This window comes from Chelonia mydas, chromosome 6 (assembly GCF_015237465.2).
Source record: "Chelonia mydas isolate rCheMyd1 chromosome 6, rCheMyd1.pri.v2, whole genome shotgun sequence".
NCBI lineage: Eukaryota > Metazoa > Chordata > Testudines > Cheloniidae > Chelonia > Chelonia mydas.
The window spans coordinates 25,752,077-25,767,767 of record NC_051246.2 but is presented as its reverse complement, the minus strand read 5'-3'; the positions used below and the strand labels follow the sequence as shown (position 1 = coordinate 25,767,767).

The following is a 15,691-nucleotide window of genomic DNA, read 5'->3' as shown; positions in this document are numbered from 1 at the left end:
CCTGCTTTTGTAAACTTGGCGCATGTCTCAGCAATGTCATATAGTAGAATCTTATAACTCTACATACACTATTGCCACATACATTTTACCAGGAGAATAATGATCAGCAAATTATGAGTTTTCAAATGATACCTCAGAAGGCATACTTTGTACAAGATTTACCAGAAAAAGGATGAACACAAGGGTACAGAATGTCATAGTGTCCACTAATTGTGAACCTAACAGTACATGGTCAGGGATATTGCCTAACGGGGAGCTAAAGTATTTTGAATGAAGCTCCTGTATCTTCCCCAGTAACTATCTGTAACTAGTCTTTGGTGGAATTCTCAAATAATATCAACTTGTACAACAGAGGAACAGGGTCACGTTTCATAATGCACAGTACATTCTTCCCCAGCATGTAGCAACTTGATCCAGGGATCCAATCTGAAATAGGGAGGAGGAAGGTACAAGTTAGTAATATTATGATGTGGATAGGAGGCAGATAAACTTAAAATACATACACATACAATGAGGACTTGGATTTAAGGGATGGGAAAGGCTGTGAGTGCAGGTCAAGGAACTTCAGAAGAACTCTCCAGTAGGTTGTTCTGCACTTAAGTACCATGGTCCTTTTCTTAAAAAAAAATAAATAAAAAAAATAAAAATAAAAATGCCTCCTTGTTTGCTAGAAGCAAAAGAAAAATGTCTTTGCTAAGTTTTGGAGGACTGGAAAGGCTTGTATTATCCTGGGGCTGGCATGAAAATATTTGGCTTAGATATACTATCACTATACACATCTCTGTTTGCTGGTGAGCTATTCTGTCTCTCATAATCTGACCTAGCTGTAAATTTTAATTTGCCACCCACCACAGTGGTTCTCTCCAGATTGAGTGTACCTAAATTACTATGACAGAACTGGAAAGCAGGCCTCAGATAATGTGCTTACTGCCCTCTCTTTTCAGTAATATACACAGACCAACAGTGCAGGCTGTGGTCTATATACTGATTTCTATCATCTGAACTTTTGTGGAGCTTTGTGCTCACCTTAAAGATTCACCTTGGTCAGATACTGGGGGGTCTGTTAGGTGTTTTAAAGATGTCTTTAGTTCTGTTTTCTGTACAGTGAATTTAGAGGATGCACTGAAGCAATGCTTACCTCATTCTGCTAATATCTTTAGAAGTTTTAAGGTTTCAAGAGAATGGAAATACTGCTGATTGGGAGTATTTAGTACGTTACTCTATTTTTCTACCTTTTTAATATTCTCTCTTCCACAGCTGTTCGCAGATCACTCTAGTTGTCTTGACTAACCCAGGTCACAATCTCCATAGTCATCCCAGTTCCTGCTTGGCTGTTTAAAGTGAGATCAGTGTTCAGTCTGTCTTGGATATTATCATTTGCTTATCTGGTGCTTGAATGTCTTTGAATACTTCAGTCTGCTTCTGCATTCATGATCGCTCTAGTCTCCATGATCACATACAGATATTTTCGTACTTTACCACGGGTGCTTTCATTTTTAGATACCTTCCATTAGTAATGAGAAAGTGCCAGATCTGTCAATATAAATGAGTTGATGATTTAAAACATGGGTACACAATTAATAAAAAAAAAATTGATACAAACACAGTAGAGCTTAATCCAGTTACTCTTATCTTCACATTAAATTCCTAATAGGAGAACTTCATTTTCATCATTCATAGTTCAGAAAATGTATTACAACCCTTTAATAGTATCCTTTAGAATCAATCTATTTTAAAATATAATTCAGTTGTACATAGCTATTCTGTCAACTGAAATCTAATTTTATTTTTCACAAGCTTACTGTTTTCTCTGGTAGCCGTTGATAAAAAAATTGAAGAGGGATATTTAACTACAGATGTGCAGAAATATTTATTCCTGTCAGATGTATTTAGAAAAATAAATCTGCAGCTTCTAAATGTGTAGTGGTTCTTAAAGGAAGAAATAGAAAATGTAAAAAATGTAGCCCAAGATATTGTATTTTATACTAACCAATGGATGACACAATATGCTCAATTTTTAATTGAATTACACTTTGTTAAATTGCTCATGTCTATATAGTGAGCAAGGAATATTTGTTTGTAATTTGTTAGGTCCCTGTGTAAGGTGGGAGCACACAGTCATTAAACCTTATCATTTCATGTGATTATAATTTAAAGCAATTGATTAAAAACAAACAACAATAGAACAAAAAGGACAGTAGGCTGTAGTACTGACCTTAGATGGCTCTGCCTTGGCGGCTGTTGCCATTCTACAAAAGTTTCACTGTGATGGATCTCTTGCCTCCAGTTTTCTGTCAATTTAACAATTTTGCAGTCTTTACGTTTTGGTAGCCATCTTTCTTCGCTTATATACAGTATTAAAAACAAATCAGCAAGCAGTAGAGTCTTCTGTTGGAATTGCCATTGCCCAATGTTTTAGTGTATGTTAAAAATGAGTCCCCCAAACCCACATTAGAAGCCCCTTTTGTTTGAACACTTCAATCATAGTTTCACATATCCCGAAGGAGACGTCTGCTTATGGGATAGGTGCACTTGTCTATTATCATTTGAGACCACAGTTTTCAAACTTGGTTCCCTAAAGTTATGTTCCTAAATCCATATTTAGACACCTACATGTCCTAGCTTTCAGAAGTACTAAGCAACCTCAATAGACCTACTTCTAAATCTGGATTCATGATTCTAACTTTTGGCATTAAGATTTTGAAGCCTGTGGCTTCAGACAGCCATTCCTCGTTACACAGAACCCGCTTTTCCTGAGTTGTTGGATTAAAGTCCCTATCTTTCACCACTGACTACAACGAACCTGGACACTGAGGTGAAAATGAACACTTAAAGATTTTTCTTCCGTGTTATTCACACTTTTGAGACCTTCTTGTTAAATCTATATTTCCAATCAATATGCCAAGTAATTAACTGCAGTATCAGTGAGGGCGAAAAACCCCACCTACTACAAAGCAAACTTGAATGTAAGATCAAAGAGCACATACCACCTGCAGAGCGGGAGTGAGGATAGCTCGTTTAAAATTCCACAGACAAGATTCTGTCTGATTTGATCCATCATTCTTTGGAAGAAGTTGCTGTAAAATCAAGTCTATACAGAATGTAATGGTTTTTGTGGTAGTTCTTATTTTTGAAAGGTACAAAGGGTGACTAGTGGTTAGAGAGGGAAACAGGGATTTAAGACTCCTAGGTTGCTTTCCTGTCTACTATTGATTTTTTTTCTTTGTGAACTTGAGCAAGTCATTTGACCTATGGCCCTAAAATTGACAAAGTAGGTACTGTATATTCCTTTCCTCCAGGAGTACACTTAAGAGCTTTATGTTTTAGCTTATCCAAAGGTTTAGATTTTGTTCCTGTTAGTACAGTATGCACCTTCTTATAGCTAACTTTTTGGATACTGAGTTTTAGTTTGTGTCCATTATGAGACCATTGGCACCCTTTAGCTAAAGATAAAAAAGAGTCTGTATAATTGTGCTAAATTGGGTTATGGATGTCTCCAGATCTAGTGTGAAGGGAGGTAACACCAAGTTTCAGAAACTTGTCATTTATGTCTGACCAAAAAAAAATCACACTTGGGTCTGAATTATTTACCTTTTGTTACAAGTAACATGACATCTACGCTATTATCTGAAATCAGAGACTGTATGTCCTCGCTTTACTGGCACAGTCTCTGATTTATATATGCCCTGGAAGAACTAAAATGAATTACGTCACTCATTTAATTAATTAATTCCAATCAAAATGTCTCCTCAAGTTCCCCTGACTCCTGAGTTTTCTGCCACGCTTCTTAATCCATTCTCCCTCCCTGCTGTCTCATTCCCTGCATCTCCACATTCTCCTTTCCCTGCCTGGTTCACTGTGTGACTAAGGGGTCACCATCTTTAGATGGGGCAGACTCTGCCATTTTCCTACAGGAGAATCTTGGTTAAGGTCAGTATGTAGCTTCAGTCTTGTTGACAGAAATGGTAGATGATGGCAATTTTAGATAAGGAGGAAACTTCAGGAGTTAACCTTAAAAAAACTAATTCCAAATCATGAGATTTGCTATAAAATTGCAAGAGTTGGCACTGATAAGTGTGTTGAACTCATCACATAGCAAGTGTGTGTTTCACGGCAACCGTTGGCCAAGGTCAAGGCTTGTTATAACTCATCAGGCAGCAGTATTGCAAGATGTGTTTCATGAGATCATCCAGGCTAATCAGTCTTGCTCCAGCCATCTAGTAGAGATGTGGGGAGGGAGGGGATGAAGACCTGGAACTCCATCTGTTCCTCCAACTCCATCCTGTCTATAGTGGTTGGGACCATAGAGAGAAGAGAAATGGAGGGAGACTGAGGGAAGAGACTGAGCACTGCCTTTCTCTGACCTGCTGCATGACTCCAGGAGTGATTTTTCTGACACAGGTAGAGCGCATCAAAGAAAGGAGCCGGAATGTAGAGCACTTGGCGTGTGTGTGTGTGTGTGTATGTGAAAGAGAGAGAGTGAGATCCTGAAGAATGTTGACACATAGGGTCCCGGTTTTGATTTTGAAAATATGGTGGCTTTAATTAGTATTTGTTACATTTTTCTCTTTCACCATATTTACTTTGTGGATTTGACAGCACTTTTTGAATCATTTCAATTCCCCCCTGTATATTCAGGGGAATTGAAAGACTGTGGTGGTCTTTCACAGAACAATGGGGAGGGAGACTGCACTTTTTGTAGGGGAGAAAAGATTGTCTGTAAAATCAGATATTGGGAGGGAGAGTCCGGAACAAATGTACTATCTTTAACTACCTGTAATTTAAGTAGGGTCCAAGTTGCATGTCCCATTTAATGTAAGTGTGAAGGTTTAGAATGTTTCCCTTTCTTAAGATCATCCTTGACAGTCAAGAATGTTAATTCTACTTCGTAATATTCATCCTGAAGGTCATTATAATGGGATTTTACATAGTTGCGAGCAGAGGTATAATAGTATTGTCAGACTAAGTGCTGTAAAAGTCTTGCAATAAGAGCAGATTGTTTTGTCCTGGCATATACTAATTGATACATGATCCAGTTTTGCCGTGTAACCTGAACTTAAAGCTGCTGCTAAACCATAATCCGTTCATACTTGTCTAGAGCTAAATTCACTCTACACATGATCTATTTAATTGAACAGTTCTGAAGTGTTTTTTTAATAAAATTATCCTATTTCTAGAGATCAAAATATGACCTACTTTTAAGTTTTACAATATGGAGAAAAAGTCTCCATGGTTCTAAATATTTAAAACCTGTTTTGCTAAAGTAAATAGAAGTGGATCACTTTCACGGATGCTGAGAACCAACAGCTCCCACTAACCAAATTGTATATTCTTCTTGACCTCCATATTGCAAAATCAGCTTAGAATTGCCATCAGCCCCAGCGGAATTATGAGACTGTCCCAGGGGAATGTGGCAACTTGACCTTATTCCTTCAATTCCTCTGGGCTCTTAGAGGTATCTCATGCATCTTGAAAATTTCCCACACTGCACTGTTTCCAGGATCTGTCCCAGGAAACTCAAAGAAGACTGCAGTTGAATTGGAACACAGAGTACTGATATGGGTGCAGGGCAAAACTGTGCAGATATTCTCTGTTTATTGGGATGTAAGAGTTGTTTGTCTGCCAGCCAGTGGTTTTAGACTGCAAATTATAAGGCATTATTGGTGTGATTTGACCTTTTAAAATTACAGTAAATTTTCAGACTTTGATGGTCAGGTGACAATGCAAACCAACTCATCAGAAGTTTTTATCTAAAAAGCAAAGTGGTAACTAATATAAGAAATCCATTACAGTTTGTCACTGACACAGATTTCTTCCATTACTCTAGTAATTCAGCGGTATCAGATATCCAAATAAAATGTTAGGGAAAATAGAATTTACATTTAATGAGCATTTAAATAGAGCAATGAACATAGATTTTTAAAACTCCTCCATGGTTAATTTCGGGAGAATGAAGTCTTTTAAATATAGTTCTTTATTTCCAGAGTTCAGTCAGGTCAGATGCCTGATTTGACTCTTAATTGCTATATATTCACTCTAAAGATCATAGAGTTGTAGGGTTTACTTGTGCGGTTATTATGTAGAATATATTCTTAGAAGGATAACATAACTTAAACTGTGAGTGACCACTATGTTTCAAAGATATTGGGTTGCATGATTTGCCACAGATACATGAATTGCATTAGAGACATGAGGTTCTGATACTCGTCCTTTTGCCTTTATAGTCAATTTAAAAACAAAATTTTTAGGTTAGATGCAATTAAATACCTTTTCGTGTATAATTTGAAAGTGATTCCTGCATCCAAGATAACCAAGCTGATAAACATATCTAAGCAAACTTTAATGCTGAAGAGTGGGGTATGTTAGCTCAAGATAATCTACTACTGCATTAACAGGAAGCGCAATGAAGTTGTTTTATTGTGATACATAATTGTTAAAATATTGAGGCTTTTTTCCTTTGGCCTAGTGGTTAAAGTGGGATCAGCTGGCTTGGAGTCCTAGCTCTTCTGTGTGCCCTTGGACAAATCATTTAGCCTGTCTTTTCCCCCTTTTTTTATAAAAAGGAGATACTTCCCTTTCTCTCAAGGTATTGAAGCCAAATCTATTTGTAAAACATGTTTGAATCCTCAGATGAAAGTGTGGTAGAAGTTATATTGATGGTGGTAGCAAATCGGAGTGCAGGAATTTGCATGGTTAAGCTAAAGAATGGTTAGTATCCAAAATACAGGGATTTGCATTCTGAACAGCTGCTGAAAAGTACAGTAATCAGTAACTGTTGATTGGCTCATCCAGCTATTTGCTCCTTTATTAAATCAACTGAGAATGGATTTCTCAGTTATGTGCTATATTTAACTGTGGTCTGTCACAAGAAGGTAAACAGTTAATATGGTAGTGAGGTAGGTACAGTTACACCAGTTATTTACTGAACTGTGCTTAGTTCCAGAATAACCCTAGTCAAAAAAATCATATCTTTTCTAGTTAGCTTATTAGATGACTGGGAACTCATGGGGAGAAGGGCCAAGTTCTTGCCTCCGTTGTCTACATTTAAATATACTGTGATGACATTACTGCTTTCATTTGAAATACATATAAGCCATGCGATGGTGTGATGTTTTTACATTCCAGTCATAGGCCATGTACCTCCTGCCTCAAGTTCTGAGGAAGATGAAAGAATGGAACATCTGTGATCTTGATTGCTCCTGGGTGTCTCAGGCAGTTTTGGCTCCCAAGCATTCTCCAAACATCCCTATGCATCCATATTCAGCTCTTCCCAGGCTTATTGACTCAGGACAGAGGCAAGATGAAACACCCCAGTCCAGCATCCCTCCATCTAACAGCATGGTATTTGCATGAGCAATGGACCTAGAAAATCATGCTTGGAAGTGACACAATCCATCCTGAGCAATAGTGAAAGAAATTCCATAAGGAAATGCTACACAGCAAAAGGGAAAAGATCCAGCATTGCCAGATACCCCCAGAAGGAGCCAAGAGCCCTATTATTCTGGACTATTTCCTCTTTCTTAAAATGTCAGAACTATCTCTCAGCGCCTTGCAGGTCCACTTGGCAGCTATGAGGGCCTTTCACCGCTGGTGGATAGCCATTCATCTTCCCCCATCCTATTACAGTGTGGTTTCTAAATGGATTTGTGAGAGCCTCTCCTTTGATACTGAAACCTAACCCAACATGGATCTCAACCTATGTCCTATTGGCATCAATGCAGGCTCCATTCTAACCCTTAGCCTTGTATTTCGTTGTTTATCTATCTTTGAAGATTGCCTTTCTGGGTGCCATCACCTCAGCCAAAAGGATAGGGACAGTGGGAACTCTTGTGGCTGATCCACTTCATATAGTCTTCCATAAGGACAAAGTTCTCCTGGAGTTTAATTCCAAATTCGTTCCCAGGTAACCTCGCAATTTCCTCTAAATCATGTTATTCACTTACTTGTCACTTTCTGAAGCCGCATGCTACCAGAAAGGACAAAAAACTACACTCTGGATATATGTTGAGCCTTGGCCTTCTACGTGCAGAGGGCAAAACCCTTTAGGAAATCCCCTAAACCATTTGTCTCCTTTGCTGGGGAATAGAGAAGTGTAGACTTGCATGCGTATATGTACGTGAAAAGAAAGGTATTGATTTAATGCTGTAATGTAAGTAGTGAATCAACAGGCCCAAGGCATATAAGCTAAGGATGGCTTAGCATAACTAAGGATTGGGCTTGACATGGTTAGATGATAGGCAGGTGACCTTAAGTCACAAGGTAAAGTATAAACAGCATGGAAGTATTAAAAATTAGTCAGCTAGTGTTAAGTAAGAAACCACAAACGCAGGTTACAGTTTAGGATATTTTTAGGCAATATGTATAACTGAAGCTCACAAGGTTTGATTGTAATATTCCTATAAGAACATAAGAATGGCCATACTGAGTCAGACCGAAGGTCCATCTAGCCCAGTATCCTGTCTTCTGACAGTGGCCAATGCCAGTTGCTTCAGAGGGAATGAACAGAGCAGGTAATCATCAAGTGATCCACCCCCTGTTGCCCATTCCCAGCTTCTGGGAAACAAAGGCTAGGGACACCATCCATGCCCATCCTAGCTAATAGCCATTAATGAACCTATCCTCCATGAAATTATCTTGTTCTTTTTTGAACCCTGTTATAGTCTTGGCCTTCACAACGTCCTCTGTCAAGGAGTTCCACAGGTTAACTGTGCGTTGTGTGAAGAAATATTTCCTTTTGTTTGTTTTAAACCTGCTGCCTATTAATTTCATTTGGTGACCTCTAGTTCTTGTGTCATGAAGAGTAAATAACACTTCGTTATTTACTTTCTGCACACCAGTCATGATTTTATGGCAACCAATTGACATAAATGCTAATGAGTTTGATTTAAATGGTTACTTAGCCTATAGGAAATGGGGGACTTCAGCAAAACTGGAGTGTGGAAGTTCAGATAAGGAAAAAGGGGCTGAAACTTTCATGAATATGTTTAAGATACAAGGGGTGTTAGCATAACGCATTATAAAAGATGATACCTGGCCTGTGTGCTGTGGGAGACACCAGTGATGATAAAGAGGATGAAGATGATAATGAGGTAATGACTGACGCTTGGGGTTTCCCTGCAAGGGATAGTGTAAATAATACACGTTCTCTACGTTGTGCATTATTTCTAACTCGTTTGCTGTGCTATGTTTGTGGTTCTGTGTGCTGTGCTAATAAAATTATTGCTGATTCAAAAATTATTCCTAAATTTTAAGTGGTTCTCATCTGCTCACAGAGATTCTCACCCTAATGACAATTCTAATGCTGTAGCTGATCTGGCTGAACCCTGCCAGGCTCTTCTGTGTTAAGCAATCAATTATAATCTGTATCCAAACTATAGATCTGGTGACAGAGGGGAAGCAATCTGCTCACATAGACTTTCCAAATGGATTTGGCTTGTGTCTGGCTTTGTTACAAGGTAACTGTGAATCCCTCCCCTGTAAGGTTTGACGGCTTACTCAACCACATCCAGGCCGCAATGATAGCTTCACTTTGAGATGTCCCTCTTCTGGAGACCTGTGGAGCTCTGTTCGCATCTTTGCAAACATTATGTTCTGGTACAAGCTTATACAGCACATGAATCCATAGGCAAAGCATTCCTCCAGTCAGAGGTAGAGCAAGATTCCGTACACACGTCTCCTCAATGAATACTGCTTGTGAGTCACCTCAAGAGCAATATGCAAAGCGACCATCACTCAAATTAAAAAGAAACTGTACAGTAACTGGAGTTTTTCAAGATGTGTGGTTCCTATCTGTATTTCACTCCCCACCTCCTACCCCTCTGCTCCAGAACCTTATCCTAGGGCTGTTCACAGTTTAAAAAAAAAAAAAGTAGGAAGGCAGTCGGTCTATGCTGCCACTTATGCCCTCATTTCAGGGTGCTAGTGCAGACCACTGAAAATCTTCTGGTCTCAGGAGTATAAAGTACATGTGCACCTCGAGAGGAATACAGATAGGGACCACACAGATACTGTACAGATAAGTAATCTTTCTTTTGGGCTTATTCATGTTAGTTTTTGTCTTGTTTGTTTTTCTTCTACTCATACGTTGTAAGCGTGAATCTCTGCTGTGGTCTAGTTAGTGAATAATGCTGCTTTTTTCTGGAGACGGTTATAAAAATTGTTTTGTTTTCTTTTGTCCTCCATTCAGGGTTACTGCAGATTATGGCATAAGGCTCTTGGTGGAGTGTAGTCCTGTAGTGTACCCATTACCTGATCCTAAATTTGTTTCCCATTCCAGCATTATCAAGGGTTGAGTACTGCTTACAGAACAAAGTCACATTAACTTCACACTTAGATGGACGTGGCCATTGAGTGTTAAGATGAATCTGTAGGGTAGCAACATGGGTTTTTTTATTGTTGCTTGTTTTGTTTTCCATACTGAAACTGTACAGCTTGGAATTGACATTAACTGTCATGTCTTGAAATATCCCAGGGAGAATAGTAATATGAAATTTTTTCATGTCAGATGTTGGAGCTCCTTGTGTTTGGGTTTGGTACATTAGTGTGTGCTAATATATTTAATTGTTTTGGAGCTTCATGTATCTTTGCAACTCCTATTTTGAGATTCTTTGGATAGAGATTTCATATCTAAGTACATATGCAACACTACTTTTTTTAAAAGGTTCGTTAGACTTTTATTGTGTAGATTTCAGTCTTGCATGGAGGGATAACTTTGGGCTTGACTGTACACATGAGAGGACCCAGATTTTGCAAAAAGAAAAAGAAAAAAATGACTTTATATTAATGTGATGATCAAAAGGACAATAAAACTCACCTGGTTACTGTGGACTTGCATATGGAGACTATTGGACCTGAGTGTCTCGGTTAGCAGAATTGTTCTGCTGAAAATAAGAAATATGTACCTTTATTTGTGTATTACTGATAAGGATAAATGCCATCCTAAATGTGCAAGCACATCCTGAATGGAAACTGGGATGAGTAAACTGCTCTTCTAAAGATGACCTCAAAACTTTCCCTATTTCATGCTACGTGAGCCCAGACTTACACTGTATCTTTCAATGGCTAACACTAATTCATTCTGTCTTCTGAGGAAAAGGATGCCTTACACAGCACTTCTTTCAGCTTCTCTTGGTATGCTGCCTGATCAGAAGTGATTCACCCACATAAAAGGTCAAGCAGCGAACAAAGTAACTATTATAGGCAATATTAAAACTCTGCTTAAAAGCAATGCAGGCTATTTCATGAAGCCATGTAGATTTATCAGTGAACATCACTTAAATGATAACACTTATTATAATTGTTCTTTATTTCTCACAGCTGTTGACTAGACCCTAGCAATTGATCATCTGGTGGATAAAGATATTGGAATGTTAAGTATCTGCCTAATCATCACTATAAATGAGAGAAAAATATTTAACTCCAATCTTTGATTTTATTTTTTGCTCCATCATGTACAGTGCTAGTGTTAATGTTTGTTGGAAATAAAATCAAGTGATTCCTTCTTCTCAGTTATAGTCTTGCTGCTTTTTTAATAAGCTAAAAGCGCCTTTTAACCCCCCACCTCACCCCCGGTACAGATATTCATCTGAGTGAAAAGGACCACTAGTACACTAGTCAGAATGCTGGCTTTTTGGATGTTGGAATTACATTATAAAACTATTGGATTGTGGAACAAGTTCTATTAGAATTTGATTATCCAGTCTGTCCCACTGTCAGGAATCTTCTGTAGGGAAAAATCTTGCACTGAGTCCTTTGTCTGGGATACCGCTGAATAACTCTAATTATGTTTTTTAAATACCCTATACAGAAGTTCAAATCTTTTGCTTTCTTCAGAAGGCATTAGTAATACAAAAGTAAAGCTGAGACCAAAGAAAAGCTAGGTTGACTTCTTGAATTAGAGTTGAGAAAATCAGTTATGATTTGATTTCACCATGCTTAAACCTTGCATCACTATTTTCTTTTACTGTGTATTGGGGGGATAGAAGGGGGGGCTTAAAGGTACAGGTGACTTTTCTTTCAAAAAGGATTATTTGAGGGTTATGAAATACAATTTTCTAAAATGATAGAAATTCCTGCTAAGTTTTTTTTCCCCCATTTAGTGAAGACTTGTTGAAAATTATCTTAATTTAAATTGGATAAACCCCATCAAACTAAGGATGTTATGAGTACTAAGCTTGCACATATGAAAATTAGAGTATTTAATGTGAGAGAATCTTTATCTGCATACCAATATGTTCTAAAGACACATTGCCAAGTTATTGAGCCTGGCCCCAACCTAGGCTGCTTATTAGCATCAAAAGCATGGTAACCACTCTTCAGACAATTAACTCGGTTCCTCCATTAAGATTTTGCAATTCAAATACTTAAATTCATTCAGAATGCTGTGTGCTAGGCCCCAGATTGTAAGCTTATACTTCTGTCACTGAGAAATGCAATTTAGCTGAAATTATCTTTGAGAGAAATTGTTGTGCATTAATGTTTAACAGGGATACCGTTACATTTGGGGATAACTTAGTAAGATGTTTAGAAAGTATGAATTAATAGGCTGCAGCATGGTTAGCAAAATGTTTTAAATCTTGAACCAGGAGGGAAAACTTCTGATTTTAACATGGATATTAGTCCTTCGGAAGAAACGAAACACAAGGAAGTGCTTGAACCATAATATCTTCTGTACCTAATACTTTTTTATTCCCATCTTGCCCTCTTCCCATATACCAGTAGTTCAGCTATTTCTAGAATTATTTTTCTACATTTTCATTTGCCTTAAATTTCTCTCCTACGTATTTCAATCTAATTTGCATCATTCATATCTTGAAACATGTTGAAAAGTTTCTGTTTTGTTCCGATGCAGAATGAAAACAAATTTTGAAGCCTCGAAAGTTGATCTGAAACAGAATTGTTATCCTCCGACAATTGCTCTAGACTTAATATTTTATTCTCACAATTATCCAGCATTTCTCAAACTCTTATACTAGGTACAGAGCCAGCCTCTCAAATGAGCCAATTTAAAAATCACACTACAAATTCAATGCTGAGCAGGGTCTATACACCATATCACTTATTTGTACTCATCTTCCTAGGACAGATAAATGACCATATGTGGTTGATTTGTATAAATCAATGTTTAATACTCATATTTAAGCAGTAATGCTCCCCGGGGCCTCAAGTCCAACTGGTCAATAACTGCAAGGAAATACCTGGACTGAAGGTCACTATTACTATTTTAAACTTAATAAAATATTTGTTCTTTGTCTGTATCTCATGTTCTGTGTGGCGCTGCTCATAAGTTTTTTTTGTTACAAGAACTGTCTTATTGTAGCAGTCTGTCTGAGATAGCATAACCTGTGGTAAAGATCTTAGTTTTTGAACTATATATTAGTTTGGCTTGTGCTTGCTCTTTCTGTGGACTTGTTAATCACCATGGCATTCTTAATGCAGGTGATTAGATACTCTGGTAATGGATAATATACAGAACCCGAAGACAACTCTTGACTCTCTTTCTCTCTCTGGGATGTAATCTTGTTTGCGAGATTGATATGATCATTGTAAAAGCCATAAATATTTCTTTCTCTCAAATACTGACCATTTTATTTGTTTTAAAGCATTAAAACATAAAAAAGGACCAACCAAATAAGAGATCCCTCAGAGCACCATATAACATTATAGGATTTCATTCAGTGTTCAGCTGGGATAGAAGTAATAAAAAAAAAAAAAAAGTAAGTTTTTTACTTCAATCGTGCATCCTAGAGCCACATCTGTTCATGATTTACTCTATAGTATTGTTATGGCGAGTGCCACTGGTGGTGCTATTAATATTCCAACCTCTTTTTAGGATGAGAACAACTATTCAGTCTTGGGAAGACATGCTGTGGTGGTTTGTTGGGTGAGGTTCTGTGTAAACAGTGGTCTTTAGAAAGAAAGTGGTGTGAGCACCAGGATGCCTTGCTCTCTACCTTGGTATCTGATTAGTCTCAATGGTTGAGGCACAGTTGCTCCCTGGGAACTGAGCATTGGTGTTTGGCTCAGATTCCCTAAGAGAGGGATTGCCTGCATGCTGTTTGATCACTTCAGTTCTAGGAAAAAGAAAAGGAGTACTTGTGGCACCTTAGAGACTAACCAATTTATTTGAGCATAAGCTTTCATGAGCTACAGCTCACTTCATCGAATGCAGTGAAGTTGAAGATGAAGTGAGCTGTAGCTCACGAAAGCTTATGCTCAAATAAATTGGTTAGTCTCTAAGGTGCCACAAGTACTCCTTTTCTTTTTGCAAATACAGACTAACACGGCAGCTACTCTGAAACCTGTCAGTTCTAGGACTGTTTTGTATGTGTACATAAAACAAGGTACACTCAGAATATACCCATGCTCTGCATCAGTGACTTCTCTTGCACTGGAAAGCTCACGTGCAAGACCTTGCATATCTGTTGCTGCTTGGCAGCAGGGCAATGCTAGTGTCCGAATGGGGCACTGATGCCCAAAGAAGGGTTAATACTTGGTAGGTCATGCCCAGATTGTCCAAGATAGTTCTGCAGTTAGGTTGTCCAGTGATGTGAATTAAAGATGCAGTACACAATGCTAGTAAAACACTGGTTATTTCCTAGTTTAGGTGACTGACATGAACCAGGGTTATGAAAGGTTTTCTTCCCCATTACATTGCAGGGATTAGCATCCACTGATTTCAGTGGCTAATGTTGGTGGAGTGCAGCTTATTGATTTCCTGCACTACTGGAAGTGTTTCTGCAGCGTGTCTGACATTCTGCTGACTGAAGTACATGGGAAAAGTGCTGATGAGTGTACCCTGCTCTGGGCCCTGCCCTCTCCACTCTGACAACAGGTTGGAAGAATGCTGTGCAGCAGTGGTCCTGTTGTGTGGAAGCTTTGTAAATGTTGGTTATCTATCAGGGATGCAGTCTGATGCCAGGATGGAAGGGAAACTGAAGAGGGGAGAATGTAGTGAGGAACCAGAAAAAAGAAACAGCATGTGAGATGTAGGGAAAGGGAAGGCGCTATACTGGATGGAGAGAGGAAAGGAAGCTTATGAAGGTGTTGAAGAAAAATCAGTTACAAAGATAGTGAGAAAGGAAGTGGGTTGGGACTGAGTTTCATAGAGAAAGCATATTGTGCTAGGTGCTGTTATAAATTATAAAACAAAAGGACTCTCTGCCCCTAACACCTTTCAATACTTAATATTTAAAAATTTCCAGCAATTTTGCCCTCTAGATTCCATCAGAACCATATAGTCCTCCAACTTCTTGCCATGGTTTGTTCCACAAGATCTCTGCCTCATATGACTGCAAGATTGATTCTTGTCTCTGTTCTACATAAATAACTATGTTGAAATGACTGAATCTCTATGGGAAGAAACTAGGAGAGGGACTAAAGAAAGTGTGTTTTCTTCATATATCAAATACAGGTTGATGAAGAGAGCTTTAGTGAGGAATAGTACCCAGCTGGATTGCATCAGCATCAGACCACTTTGTCAGGTGTCGCTGGCATCCACAATGTCCCTTTTTCAAGCAGTGAGGACGATTGATTCACAAGATAATTTGCTGCGTAGTAAGGAAACAGTAGTATTCATCTCGCAGTGCTCTGTATTTAAGAGTCACTTTTTATTTTACGATCTGTCTGCTTGACAGATGCTAAGGTTAATGAATTTTAATTTTAATTTGGGCTTTTCCTGCAGTTTTGACTG

General features: G+C 38.3%; 1 protein-coding gene across 5 annotated transcripts in view; it reads left to right on the top strand.

The window, feature by feature from the left end:
* The window catches only part of CHID1 (chitinase domain containing 1), a 302,198-nt gene that overhangs the window by 117,140 nt on the left and 169,367 nt on the right, over positions 1-15,691 (top strand). The window contains exon 11 of one of the 5 annotated variants that reach the window (XM_037899600.2): positions 7,126-8,502. The exons of the other annotated variants lie outside the window; for them this stretch is intronic. Coding sequence (XP_037755528.1) covers positions 7,126-7,159 — 34 coding nt within the window. The 3' untranslated portion in view covers positions 7,160-8,502. Of the gene's footprint in view, positions 1-7,125; positions 8,503-15,691 lie in introns of those variants that run through there. 5 annotated transcript variants of the gene reach the window in all.